General features: G+C 49.4%; 1 protein-coding gene across 1 annotated transcript; it reads right to left on the bottom strand.

Annotated features, from left to right (window-relative positions):
• Nucleotides 1-9827: 9827 nt before the first annotated feature.
• On the bottom strand, nt 9828-13489 carry HMGN2 (high mobility group nucleosomal binding domain 2). Its single transcript, XM_005529683.3, has 6 exons — nt 13181-13489; nt 12501-12545; nt 12081-12110; nt 11455-11505; nt 11048-11143; nt 9828-10703 (listed from the first exon to the last, which is right to left on the bottom strand). Exons 1-6 carry the CDS (start codon nt 13193-13195, stop codon nt 10668-10670), a joined length of 273 nt encoding a protein of 90 aa, XP_005529740.1. The 5' UTR covers nt 13196-13489; the 3' UTR covers nt 9828-10667.
• Nucleotides 13490-13864: the final 375 nt, after the last annotated feature.

The raw sequence follows: 13864 nt of genomic DNA, 5'->3' as shown, positions 1-13864 counted from the left end.
CATCTAAACCCTGGTTTTTTTGGCAGGATAATCTGCATTTTGCCTGCTGGCTCCACAGACTCTCAGTCTGCCAAGCCCACCCTGCTCCTGCACGATGTTCCTGTAAAACCACAGCATCCCTGCAGCCGGATCGCTCAGCCTGGGATTTCTGCTGGGAACCCATCGGGCTGCTGGCTCCAGAAATGTGCTTAACCCGGGGATTTTACACCTTTCTCCCAGGGGTACTGAACCGCAGCCGAGGGACCCGTCTGGGCCGGGATGTGCCCTGGGGAGGGAGGAAGGAGCTGCGAGGCAGCGAGGCCGTATCTGCCGGTTGTCATGGATACAATCGCTGCTCTCCTGTATCAGTTACCTTCCCTCTCCTGGATGCGAATAAGCGAGTGCCGGCCTGGCTCCTGCGCAGGACACAGCCCTTGACACCCCAGGAGAAGGAGAAAAACATCTGTTTCAAACCCACACATCTCCTCACGGCATCTGAGAGGAGTGGGAGGTGGCTCCGGTTTTTGGTATTCCAGCTATGCGGGGCCGATAATGCTCTGCCCAATTCCGTGTGGTTCTGTCCTAACCTTCGGCTGTTTCCTGGGATCTCAGAGGAGCTGAGGCCCCTCCATCCTTTTGGATTCCCGAGGAACTGCTGAGGACTTGGGATCCCTGTGCTCAGCACACACACCCCAGCAGCTCTGCCTCCAAACACTGAGAGGTCATGGCTCAAACTACACCCGGAATCAAGGAATTTTTGGGTTGGAAGGGACGTTAAAGCCCATCCTCCATGGGCAGGGACACCTCCCACTGTCCCAGGCTGCTCCAAGCCTCGTCCAGCCTCACCTTGAGCACTGCCAGGGATCCAGGGGCATCCACAGCTGCTCTGGGCACCTGTGCCAGGGCCTGCCCACCCTCACACAAAAGAATTTCTTCTGTAAAAGATTCCTTTTTCTACCTGAAATAGGCCTTTGCAAAACCCCATGTAAAACACAAGCATTTCCTCACCTTTTCTTTTGTAATTTAACTTTCAGAACAGGTTTTCAGCCCAGGTGGGAAGTTATTTAGAGCAAGTTATCCATCAAATTTTGTTTTTAATGAGCACACAGCTATGTTTGCAGCTTATTTCAGTGTTGGGCTATGTGAGGGAGTGAAAACATGAAAGAGAAAACTATCAGAAACTGTAAACAGGAGTGAAGCTGCCAGGGCTGTTTGCACTGTCCCCCAGGAGGGAGAAAGCTGAGTAAACACAGCACTAAGTACAGTCAGGGTTTATGGTTCTTTTAGCTTTAAGAACTTGTAAACAAATGATGAGGCTTTTAAGTGGATACAGAAAGATACTCTGAGTTTTGTGCTGCTTCCAGAGCACGCAGGTCCCACTTTCTCCAGACAGGGGAGGGGAAAACAAAAGCACATTTCAACAGAATTCCAGCTCCAGGGAGAGGAAAATGTCATTGCAGGGTTTGTGGTCTGGAGCTGACATCCTGCAGCTGGACAAGTCTGGTCCTGCTTTGCAGGAGGCACACACAGATACCTGCTCCTAATTACCCCATCCCAGAGTTTGGGATGCCATCATTCCACAGAAAAAACAAAGAAACCATTTTAGAATCGGAAGAAAATCTCAGAAATCCTGATGAGAAGCCCAAACACCACAGAAATGGATTTTCCTTAGGGAGACCCCAAACTTTATTTCTGATTTCAGATCAGTATATGACTGGCAGCATTTCACTTCCCAGTCCCCTTAATAAACAGGGACCACTGCACACATCCAGCCTCAAAAGCCACATCCCAAAGTAACCATAAAAATAAACTTCAAAAATATGAGGAATTATCCTGGCCAGGAATATTTTGGCCTAATGACTGATTGTATCAGGTGGGAAGGCATAACACAAGCACGAGTTTTTGGAGAGGTGGGGAAAAGAGGTACCTTTCTCATTTAGGGAGAGAGGAGCAGGTCTCTTCTAATAACAATTGTTTCTGTATTTGATAAGTGCTTGGGGCAGTGCAGAGCACAGGTGAGACTCAGGGCCAGGGAGGAGATCCATCCAAAGAGGGCTCAATGGGTTCCTTGTTGGGAACTGAACAAAAGGCACAACAGGTTCACTGATGGCAGAAATTTGATTCCCTGGAAAAAGAAAATCTATCTGTCCCTCATCAGCTTCCCAAAAAAACCCCAAACAAACAAGACTCTGGGTTTAGGGAGGCTCTTGGATCTTTGCAGCATTGCATGTCTCACAGCACACACTAAATGGGTCAGAAATGCAAGGCTGGTACTTTGCTGCTGTGAAATTGCTCTTTCCTTCATGACCAAATATCAGACTGTCCAGCTGGGCTTTTTCTGGCTCTCTGAGGAGAGGCTTGGTGCATTTCTGGGAGCTTTAGCAGGAGTCCTCAACACCTCTGCTGATGAGGGAGGACACACTTGATCCTCCATTAGAAAAATCCTCCTGTAGAATCATTTCCCAGCGCCCCTCCAGTCACTCCAGGCTCAGCCCAAAGGGTTTTCCATTAGCAGCCTCCAAATCCACCTGCCTGATTCTTGTGTGCTGCTCTCCCTTCACTGTCATACAGCTGAGCTTCTCAGAAAAGATCATTTCTAGCAACAGAAACAAGAACTTTTATCTTTCTTCCTGTAAATTTTGGGCACCCTTGTGATGGAAGCCACCTCTGTTATGCTGTGGCTGTGCCTCTCCTCTGCCACGGTGCAGAGGGGAGGGCAGTGCTGCTCACACGGTGACATTTTACCATTAAGGATTAAAGATTTTTTTATCAAGAAATGTGAATTTTATAAAGAAATGTGTCCCCAGGTTCATATCCCAGAATTCAAGCATGTCCCCTCTTGCTTGCCTCTGCTTTGCTGTCCTGTGCATCCCCAGCCAGTGAGTAACAGCAATTTACAAAGTAAAAACTTGATTAATCAGTTGTCACCCACCGGGTAGATAAAGCCTCAGAGGATGTTATTTTATGCCAAGAAGGATTTGACCAGAGGCAGTTTAAACAGCTCCAGCCCTGGAAGGAGGTTTGGATTTGCTGCTGACTTCAGTGACAGCAAAACCAGGACTTGCATGGCAGGAAACAACTCCTTTCACCCCTTCCTCCAAACCCAGGGTCAGACATTGCTGGCCAGACCTGCCATCTCATTTTTCTATTTACAGTCTGCACAGAATCCTTTTCCCCCTCAACCCAAGCAGCCACTGGCATAATGTTGGAGATAAATGTCCTGTGGCAGTGGCCCAGCACAAGATAGGATGGAAAAAGGGTCAGTGTGTCAGAAATGGATAATAAATAACATCAGATGCAACAATATTTAACTCAAAACTCTTCTATTAGATATAAGGACTCTGAGATATGCTACAGCCCTTTAAATAGGATAAGAATCATAGTGCTATTAGCTGTTAACACTCTGCAGCACCAGATACTTGTTGAAAGGGACTATTGATCAACAGAGATGGAAAACAGTTTTTTGGCAGCTGTTTGCCAGTTGGAAGTTAATAGGGGAGTCAATTACCACCAGATAAATGTCCCTTCTACAAGATCACCAGCAGAAGCTTTCAGAAGAGGAAGATACAGGCATGGCTTCAGATATCATCACTATTCAGACGAAAGCAGATGGGTTTAAATATCAGCACTACAGTGTTAGAGATGAATTTTTCAGTGAAGTGAAAGGATTGGGGTGGAAAGCAAAGCTCAAGAACCAGGCAAAGCAGCCCACACAGAGCGTGTGTTACCCCTCCCGGTCCTGCAGCAGCCAGGGGGAAAGCGAAGGGATTTTTCCTCTCACTGTAAGATGGGGGGGCTGTGATTAATGTGCAGAAATGCAGGTGGCAGAGCTGGTGCTGCAGAACGATTCCCTCTGGTGAGGAGAGCCCGGCACTGCACAGGGAATTACACGGGGCAGCGGAGCACGGGAACTGCTGGAGAGAGCAGCACGGGGAAGCCACAGCTCTGTCCTCACCTCCGTGTGCTTGTGCAACACCACCTGCTCAGACACGGCGTCCTCAGCCCGCAGGAACCCGAGGAACCTGAGTTTAAATGGGAATGGGAACCTGGGAATGCTCAGCCCCAGCTCCAGGCACGCAGCATGTGACAAGGACCTTGGGCTGACATTGGGGAGCTTTATCTTGAACAATCTGTTTGCTCCTGTGTGCAGGGCAGGCTCACAGGAGAGGAAATCTCACACGTCAGTGCCAGCGCTGGGGGCTGCCAGCCCGACCTCCTCCTTTATCAGCATTCCCAGTTCCTATTGTTTTCATAGAATCCCAGAATTTCATAGAATCCCGGGTTTGGGTTGGGAGAGACCTCAAAGTTCACCTGCCAAGGGCAGGGACACCTTCCAGTGCCCCAGGCTGCTCCAAGCCCCGGCCAGCCCGGCCTTTCCTCCCCAAACACGAGCTGGAGGCTGGCTCAGCCCTGCTTTGTTGATGGAAGCTGTTCGCTCACTGAGTTAATCACTAAACCCAACTCCCAACAATTGGCTGTGAATGGGTGGAACCCTGGCCTGCTCATTTTCCTGATCTCAGAACAATCGCTGCAGGTTTGTTATCTACGGCTACCAGGGCACAGCTCAATGGAGACCTGAAGAAAAGTTACATCAGCACGCTCAGATGTCCCTGAAACACTCGGTTTCAACGTTTGTTACATCTTCCTACCACAGCACTTACACTTGGGACTGGAAATCTCTGCCTTCTGCTTTTTCCCTGTAATTCTGGGTGAGTTCTGCCCACTTTATCCAACAAATCCCCACCCCAATAAATGCATAAATCCCTGCCCCGAGCAGGCACTGAGAACTGAACAAGAGGGATGAATTTGGTTTACCAGGAGCTCATCTTTCCGTTTTGCATCCATTTCAAGGAAGTGTCAAGAAGGTGTAAAGTGCTTTCCCTGCAATCTTGCCAGCTCTGGGAAGCAGCCGCTTCCTTCCCAGCTTTCAACACCATCCTTGGAAAAGATAAACATGGAAAACATGTGCTAGAAGGAGATAACCCAATGGCTGAGGCTTTTGAGAATGGGAAAGGTGAAGGAAAACCAGCAGCTGGTGGCATTGCTTCAGCACAATACAGGGTATCATTCTGGGAGTCTTCAATACAATGCAGGTAAAAGTTGCTGGCTGGCAAAGTGAACCCAGAGTTTCACAGCATCAGAAAAATCACTCTGGCTAGACTTTTAAGGAGCTTAACACAGATGTTACAGCTCAATTTCCTAGATTTGGCTTGCAGAGCAAAAGCACACACTCCAATACTGGAACACAAAAGCAAAATGAAATAACACAAAAAGCACAGGAAACTTTTCAATAACTAAAGTATTACTTCTTTCAACATCACCATTTATTCTGTGACCTCAGCTTGAAGTCTGATAGATGTTTGTGCCAACAAGCCTAAAAGAGACCAGGCTTATAGGCTACCTATTTAAATCTGGGTTTAGCATGAAGTATCCCTTCCCAAGCTGAGGACAGATGAGATGGAGAGTGGCAGCTCTAGTTTTAGGCTCAAACTTTCAGGACATGTGTCACAGCAGCTGCAATAATGGCCTGAGGAGGAAAAGGAATGGTCCAGCGATTCTTAAAATAGACCATGGGAAGCCCCAGTTCAAAGGCTTGATGTAACATGGATAAATTCCTTTTCAGTGTCAGCTATGCCTGTAAACCGATGAGGAATTGAGCAGCCAGTCTGGATTTCGAGTAAAACCATAACAAAAGCTGGAAAGGGAGGCTCAGAGAGGGCTCGCAGTGCTGGGGGGAGTGGAGTTTTGGTCTCTGAGGGTGGCAGAGACCGGAGGTTGCTGGGGCAGAGCTGCTTCTGCTTTCCAGAAGCAAGAAACGCTCATTAATTAGGCTGTGAGAGCCCGGGCTGCCGCCTCCCCAGGTTTGCTGAGCTGCTTTTGCACCTTACCTGCCACTTGTTGGCCTCCCAGCCCCATTCCGTGTTTCCTGGTACCACCGTGTGGCCAAGGGAAGGAACAGGCTGTTAATCACAGCGTGTTAATGAGCTAAACAGCCCCGCGCAAATCCCCGCTCCACCGGGCTGCGGCAAGGAGGCACCGGGAGGTTGCCAAATCCAGCCTTCCCCTGCCTCAGATCCAGCTCGCCTCTGAAATAAATCGTGGATATTTTTTTGCAAGAGAAATTAATTCGGTATCGAGGGAATTTTTCTCCGTGGGGCTTGGCAGCATGGATCATTGGATCATGGAATGGCAGGGAAAGCTGGGCACCTCCAGCCGGGCTGCAGGCCAACAAAACCCATCCACCAAACACCCCCAGCACAGGAACAACCTCTGCTTTTATCCCCAGTCAGAAGGAAATGATGAGAAAAGCTAATTTAATTGCCCAAGTTTACAATCAGTCCTCAGGCTAAACTCAGAACCCTAACCCAGGAATGTTCAGCTCTTGTGCTGAGGTAAGACTGAATTCCATCAAGAAGCACCAAGACACCACCTCATTAGAGTAAAAGCAAACAAAATCTGTCTGGGCAATGCTGAAACAGTAATCCAGAGGAACCAGATTAATAGTAATCTAATAGTAACTCCTCTCCAGGAGGAGACTGCCAGATCCACCCACCTCTGCACAGCAACCAACAAACTCCAGAGCAGGGGAGAGCTGCTGCCTGCAGGGAAATTTGTTCAAAATCCAAGAGTAATCTCAGTGGGATAGTTGAGTGAGAAAAAGTTAAATCTACTGTCAAATCTCTTTAGAAGGGGAAAAGTAGAAATTTCCCGTGGGGTTTATGTGTTCAGCAAAATGCAGAACGTTGTGGTACCTACTCCACACCTGGGCCACCTACAGCCATCCTGGGACTGCTCCTATATTCTTTCTCCAGGTTGGTTTGTTGTACCCAAGGCAATGAAGTTGTTTTTTTAGGAGGCTTTAATGCATTTTAAAAGGTCTCACATTTAGGAAGTTTTCCCTGAAATTTTCTACTCCTGTTTCTTGTGCCACACCGTAGATTTTCTGGCTCCCTTTGTAGGGAAATGGTTAAAATATCAAAAAAAAAAAAAAAAAAGGTGACAGAATAGTTTTAATAAAAGGTCTTTAAAAAGCCCAGTCTTTCATATCAGAAATCTTCTAAAGTGAACTTACTAAAGATCTTTATTAGCCTCAATCAACTTTACTCAACCACAGCTCCCTCTGTGCCATCTCCTTCCCATCCCTTACAAATGATGAGCTCACTCTGTAAATTGTGAGTTTAACTCAACCTCCATTTCATCTCCACCAACTACAGGAGAAGGTGCCATTTCTCAGGAATTATAGTCAGCAATATTAGTCCCTGGGTATGGTATTACCATATCTGAGATGATTTAGGGACAATGAAATCCCTGTGCCATCAAGCTGTGTGATTCTTCTGACACAAATGATCCTGCAGCTCAATATCCTCTGGATGCACTCACTGAATTCAGTCCATTTTCCTTCCTTGTTCCCTTTCAGCCCACCCGTGGCAGGGCTTGGGGATGGGAGGAGGATATTGTGGCTTCTTCCAAACAGGATTGAGCTCTGTGAAGGCAAAAGGAAAACTGCTGCAGGGGGAAATTATTCTGAAATCAAAAACTGTTAATCCCAGGGCTCTGTACTGGGAGGAGCCCTGGGGAATTCTCCAGCTCACCTGTTCTCAGGGGTTTTAGCCCAATCCACTTCCAGTTTAACATAAACCATGGCTGGGGGAAATGTTCTGTAGGATATTGGGAAGTGAACACTTGCTCACATTAACTTCTGCTCAGTTTAATTCTCACTGCTTTTGGGGGGAGTCCAGAGACTTTGCTCTATAATTTATCAGTAATTTCACTGTCCTTAAAACCCCAGCAAAATCCTGAAGTGTTGGGAAAACAAGGCTCATCCCCAGTATCCACTTCCAGCATCCCAAAGGCTACAGCCCTGTGCAGAATTTGGCCATTCTTTGGAACTTCACCGATTAAGAGGCAAATAAATGATAACAGCAGTTTGGGCCTGTTTCCCAGGTGACTTGTGCTGAAATTAATAAATGGAGAAACAATTTAGTGGCAGAGCCCTAATATTGCATGGACTGAAGCCATTCTGGTGCCCAGCTTCAAGGCCTGCCGTGGAGCACAGAACTCATTTGCCTTTCTGTTGCCAGTGGTGACTTTCTGGACTCTGGATGTGATGGACAAAATCCCTGCTGCTGCAGAGCCCAGCCTGTTAACTGCACCTGGCAGTGCAGATCCCATTCCCAACAGATACACAAGAGACAATTTTCCATGTCAAATGATTACAATTTAGCAGAAAAGTGTCTGCTCAGCTTCAGGCATTCTGGCAGGCAGCGATGCAGATTTGTGGTGCCTCTAACCACGAAGCAGGCACGGGCTGCAGCTCAGTGCCTGCTCCCCAGCTTTAATTTACACAGCTAATTAGTTGGGTTTACTGGCTTCAGCATCCCTCACCCTCTATATAGAAATATAGATGAGCCCTGCCTGAGGAGTCCAGCCCAACAGGCCAATAACTCCAGCAGTGCAGGGCACATCCAGTGGGAAGCACCTCAGATGGAGCAAGCCCTGGAATCTCAGCACTGAAAATATCCATTGCTTTCAGAGGAATTCAGGTGGCAGATACTGCTTAAAATCACTATTTTCACGCTTGCCTGAAGAAAACATCCTGCAAGGAACCACACAAGGCTGCTGAGGGGTGGAAAGATGGAAAAGTTACTCCTTAACTTCTTTAACAAAGAGCAGCCCTGAGATCCCCTTCATTAGCAGCACTTTGTTTAATGATGGGGGTGAAGAGGTCACCCAGCCAGCCATGGACACAGGCAATTCCAGAACATTCCAGCTGGCACCTTGGCCACTGGCAACCCCTTCAAACCCAGTTCATTTGGAAGCATTTGTTCATTTGTAGATGGTTAAGACTGTACAAAAGCAAGGTAGGCTATTTCCAACTTGCTGATTTTAAGATTTAATTATCATTTTCTTTTCCACATCTCACTGCCCGGCCGCTCCAGCGACTGCTCAGGAGGTTTGGTGGCCGTTTCTGGGTGGGGTTTAATGAAGATTATTAAACAGGATTATTCAACATGATTTGTTTTCTGTTAGACATACCAGCTATGGGAACACAGGACGGAGCAGTTCCTAGGGGTACATCCCAAACCTCCTTCTGTGCGTGCAGAACACTTCCAGCACTCCTGACATCGGGAATTTCTGGATGTGAAACACTGCCCTGCTCGTTTTCACTGGATTCCCTCTGAAATCAGCACAGGTTGAAACAGGTCACTGAACTTAATCACAAACAGACACTGAAATCCCAGGGAAAGCCAAAAAAAGATGGAAAAAATATTCCATCTGACAGTCACTGAAGGAGACGTTTCCACAGGGGGGTTTGGGTTTGGCTCTGCTCTGGAGTCTAAGGAGCAACTACAAAAATGGTGCATTTTTACTCCAAAAAAATCTCGTCTCCTGCTTAGTCACTACCCCAGCCAGGTCTGGATTCGATTAGCAGGAGCAACAATATTCAAGTTTAAGTGCAGAAATGTAACACATCATCAGTTTTATGGAGCCAGTTCTGGTTTCACTCCCAAGAAAAGCTCACCAGAATTTACTTTTCTCTGCAAGATCACTGTATTCCTCCCTGTTTTGTATGGTGCTACATTTTAGAAAATAAAGATAATTTATCTCAGCAGATTCACTTACATGTTCCATTTTCAGCCTCCAAGCAAGCCAAGACTTTAAAAACATCCTGCAGGGATTTAGCTTTTAGGCAAGGAAACCTCACTTTTAGGTAAGGAAATCTTGCTTTTCAGGTATAAATTACAATTAATTATCTGAATGAAAACACAAACACAGACATGCACACAGCAAATGTTCTTAAACCACATGAAGTGAACTAAAGGCAAGAGAAATTAGAGAGCATTAAGAACAGTCCAAGCCAAACCGTATCCAGCTTTATTAAAGGTACTTTTCATGAACAATCATGGTAATTTAGGCAGGACATGGGCTACAATCTGCAACATTTTACAACAACTGTCAAACTCCCCTCCCTTTGTGGACTACTGAAATGGAGAAGTTGCTAAAAACCATTAAAATCTTCAGCTCACACTTGTAGAGGGCAAAGTTTAGAGTGAGGGTGGACACGATCACATCCGCACGTTGTCTGACAACTCTGCACAAACCCACCCTGACTTTGAGAGGAAAATAAAATTTAAAGGCAGGTTTCTGTATCTGAGGATCCACAATAGAAAAGAGGAAGTGCAGCTCCTTTTTGAGCCAGCATATCCCAGACTGGACACCAGAAATCCGGATCATGAGTGTGTGGCACGTCCCAAAATGCCAGTTCTGCTGTGGTTTGGAGTGACGGGCTCTGGGCAAACAAGGAGACAACAAAGGAGAACTGATGGCATTGGGATTTGGAGCAGGCAACAGCATCTTGGGAGCTCTGATGTTCACCTGGACATAACTGACACGCAGCATGGGGGAATCCCTTCTCCCTCCCTGCAGGAAGGGCCCTTCTTCCAAAAACTGGGGGACTGGCAAAAGCTTTTCTTATTAAAATTTAGGTTTTGAGAAATAGACTAAATGACATTTGTCCCCATTGCCCCCCACCCCCCCAGAACACAACAACGAAGCGGTCTGTGTGCTAACAACATAGCTTAAAAAAAAGTAAACCAAAATTCTGCATTGTTATAAAACTTGATAAAAAATAGTATTTCAAACTGTACAGTCACCAGAAGTACACAGTTATCAAAAATTCACACATTTTACTTGGCTTCACCAGCACCTTCGGCTTTCTGTGCCTGGAAAGAAAAAGGGGAATGCATTAAACAAATGGACACTCATTTTTATAAACAGCAAAACCCTGAGCACAACAAATCCCCTCTGGGCTGCACAGCTCTGATTGTTAATAAAATTAAATTTAACATCTGTGCTGCTGTCAAACACAACTTGGAAGTTGCTTTGAGAACTTTACAGAAGAACAGTAACTTCCATGTGGCAACATCCCCTGGCAAACAGACAACTTTAACTCTTTACCAACAACCCCATCTGCGTTAAGTGTCGTAAGCGTTGCCACAGGCCAAGACCTGTCCCGGTCTGAGAGGGAAAGGAATCAATCCTGGAGCACGTCAGGCTGCTGGGATACCTGGTCTGTTTTGGCATCTCCATTTTCTGCAGGGTTGTTCCCCTCCTTGCCAGCATCAGCTTTTCCCTTCTTCCCCTTGGGCACCTTCTCGCTCTTCTGTAAATGCAAGACAACATTTGCTGTCAGCTCCCAGCAGCCAAACACGAGCCACGGCCCCTGAGCGAGGGGTGCTGGCCCCAAAGGAGCACAGCACACCCATGTTTGTTTGTTAAGGGATTGACAGCAAGAGTGAAGTTTTCACTTTGGTATTTCTCATGCAAATTCTGTAAAAGCTGCAAGTTTTCAGTTCAGCTTTATGCAGCTCCATTTCCTCGCTACACAGCTGTTAACCAGAGGTTTGTTAGTTGTTACTGCCAACAATGCCAAACCTCATCACCCATGAGCCAAACAGCCCTGACCCAACTCACCTTTGGAGCTGCTTTTTTAGGTTTGGGCTCTGGCTTTGGAGGAGCGGGCTTCTGCAAGGGAGAGAAAACCTGTGTTAGAGACTTGCGGAATGGTTTGGCTTGGGAGAACCTTAAAGTCCCTCCAGTGCCACCCCTGCTGTGGCAGGGACACCTTCCACTGTCCCAGGCGCTCCCAGCCCTGGCCAGCCTGGCCTTGGGCACTGCCAGGGATCCAGGGACAGCCCCAGCTGCTCTGGGCACCTGTGCCAGGGCCTGCCACCCTCACAGCCAGGAATTCCTTCCCAATATCCCAGTCCTCTGGCAGTGGGAAGCCCTTCCCCCTTGTCCTGGCAGTCCAGGCCCGTGTGATGAGTCCTGCTCCAGAGAAACAAACTACTTTTTTTTTTTAAAAAACATTCAGGCTAAATATCTGAGTTTTAGGAAAGCAAGTAAAGAACACTTGAAACTGCAGCAGTTATTTGGTTTGTCCATTATTTTACCACTCCCATAGCACCACACAATGGGGCAGGTCCTTAAGGCAGGAACTTAATTTTCACCTCCAGCTGTGACACACATTTACACACCCAGTGGTCATGTGTAAAACCACCAAGCGTTGTGACATCTCTGCCCAGCAAGAGGATACTCACAGCAGATAACCTCGCTGATCTCCGCTGTGGCTGTTGGAAAAGGAGAACAGTTCTATTGAAATGACATGGAATATGAACTCTCAAAATCTCACAAACTTGCTCTCTTCCCAAAGTAGTAAACCCCCCATTATGTTTATAGTTCTTTAGTTCTTAGAAATTAAGGCAGTAGTTCCTTTTTTCTGTGTTCTCAAGAGACATGAGGTTATGCCATTGAAATTACTAATAGCTCAGGATAGTGGAGTATATTTTTCATGGTTAAAAGTAGGTTTCTCATAGTTAGAAAACAGTCAAGACTTTGAAAAGTCAGAATCGAGTGAGACCAACCCTCCCCCTGACTCCCCAGTTATTCTGATGATGTTAAACCTCATCTTCCAACGGAAACACTTGATGATCCAACTTTCTCAAAACTGAACTTCTTACCTCATCCTTAACTTTGGCCTTATCGCCCTTGGTCTCTCCTTCAGCCTGGGGACACGGACACAGGTTGTAGGGACAAGTGATGGAGAGGATCCTCAGTCACCAGCCGCTATTTTAACCCTCCCGAATCTCCAGGGGACCCATCCCCATCCCACCCTCGGCGGGGAGCGGCCCCTCCCCGCGGGGCCGGGGCGGGGGATGCCGGAGCACAGCCCCGCAGGGACGCGGCCCAGGCGGGGCGGGAGCCGCCGCCTCCCCCGGCCGTGTGCGGGGTTTGTGCGGGGGCGCCGCTGCCCCCTCAGGGCGGCCCCCCCCCCCCCCGCCCCCGCCGTTTTGGCGGCAAAGCTCTGCCGCCGCTTCCCGCCCTTTCCCGCCCCGCACCGGCGCTCCCCTCCCCCCTCCCCTCAACACCGACCTCCCGCCAAAACCAACCGGTTCGGACCGGCGGGGCCCGCCGGCCCCTCCCGCAGCCCCGGCCCCCCTCGGCCCTCGCCGGTAACGGGCCCCGCGCCGCCCCCACCCGCGGTGAGGCCTCGCTCCTCCGTTACCGCCCCGAAAGCGGGGGGGGGCAGGGGAAACGCGTAGTCCCGCCCCCCCTCCCACAGGCGGCTCCGTGAGGGGGGGAAAAGGACACCGTGAGGGGGGAGAGGACACCGGGAGTGGGGGGCGGCAGCTCCACGTACCTTTCTCTTCGGCATGGCTCCGTGTGTGCGCGCGTGTGTGAGCGTGTGTGTATGTGTGAAGGAGAGCGGAGCGCGCTGGGCGGCGTGAGGGGGCGGAGGGAGCAGGCGGAGGGAGGCGGGGGAGCCGGGCGCGCTGGGCGCGGGGGGCTGCGGGCGCGGTGCGGGGAAGCGGTGCGGGGAGCGGGGCTGCACCCGGCGGGCTGCGCTGGTCCCGACCCCACTAATTGGAATCGGGTGTTTATAAAGTTTTATATAGAGCCGGACGCGGCCCAACCGGTTCCAGCCGGATCCCCGCCGCCCCGCGCGCCCATTGGCCCGCGGGGGTCACGTGGGGTGGGGCCGGTGGGGGGGGGGGGGCTCGGGGGGGGCGCGGAGGGGGCGGCGCGCGCGCCACCCCCCCCCCCCCCCCCCCCCCCCCCCGCTCCGTGCGCGCGCGCGGGAAACCCGCGGGGGGCGGGGGCGGGGAGGGAAAGGAAGGAAAAAATTTGGGGGAAAAAGGTGAAAATTTGGGATGAGAAAGGCGGCTCGGGAGAAAGGGGGACACCCCCACCCCGCGATCCCGCCGCGATCCCGCGCGCAGGTGAGCGGAGCTGTTCGTTCAGCACCTCCGGCCCCGCGGGGGCCCCCGCGCCGGGAGGGGCTCCCGGGGGAACCACCGAGAACCCTTTTTTCCTGCAAAAACAC

This window comes from Pseudopodoces humilis, chromosome 27 (genome assembly GCF_049639895.1).
Source record: "Pseudopodoces humilis isolate 2021_Gansu_Grassland_sample_001 chromosome 27, ASM4963989v1, whole genome shotgun sequence".
Lineage (NCBI taxonomy): Eukaryota > Metazoa > Chordata > Aves > Passeriformes > Paridae > Pseudopodoces > Pseudopodoces humilis.
The sequence above is the reverse complement of the archived record's forward strand: the minus strand, read 5'-3'. Positions and strand labels throughout refer to the sequence as shown.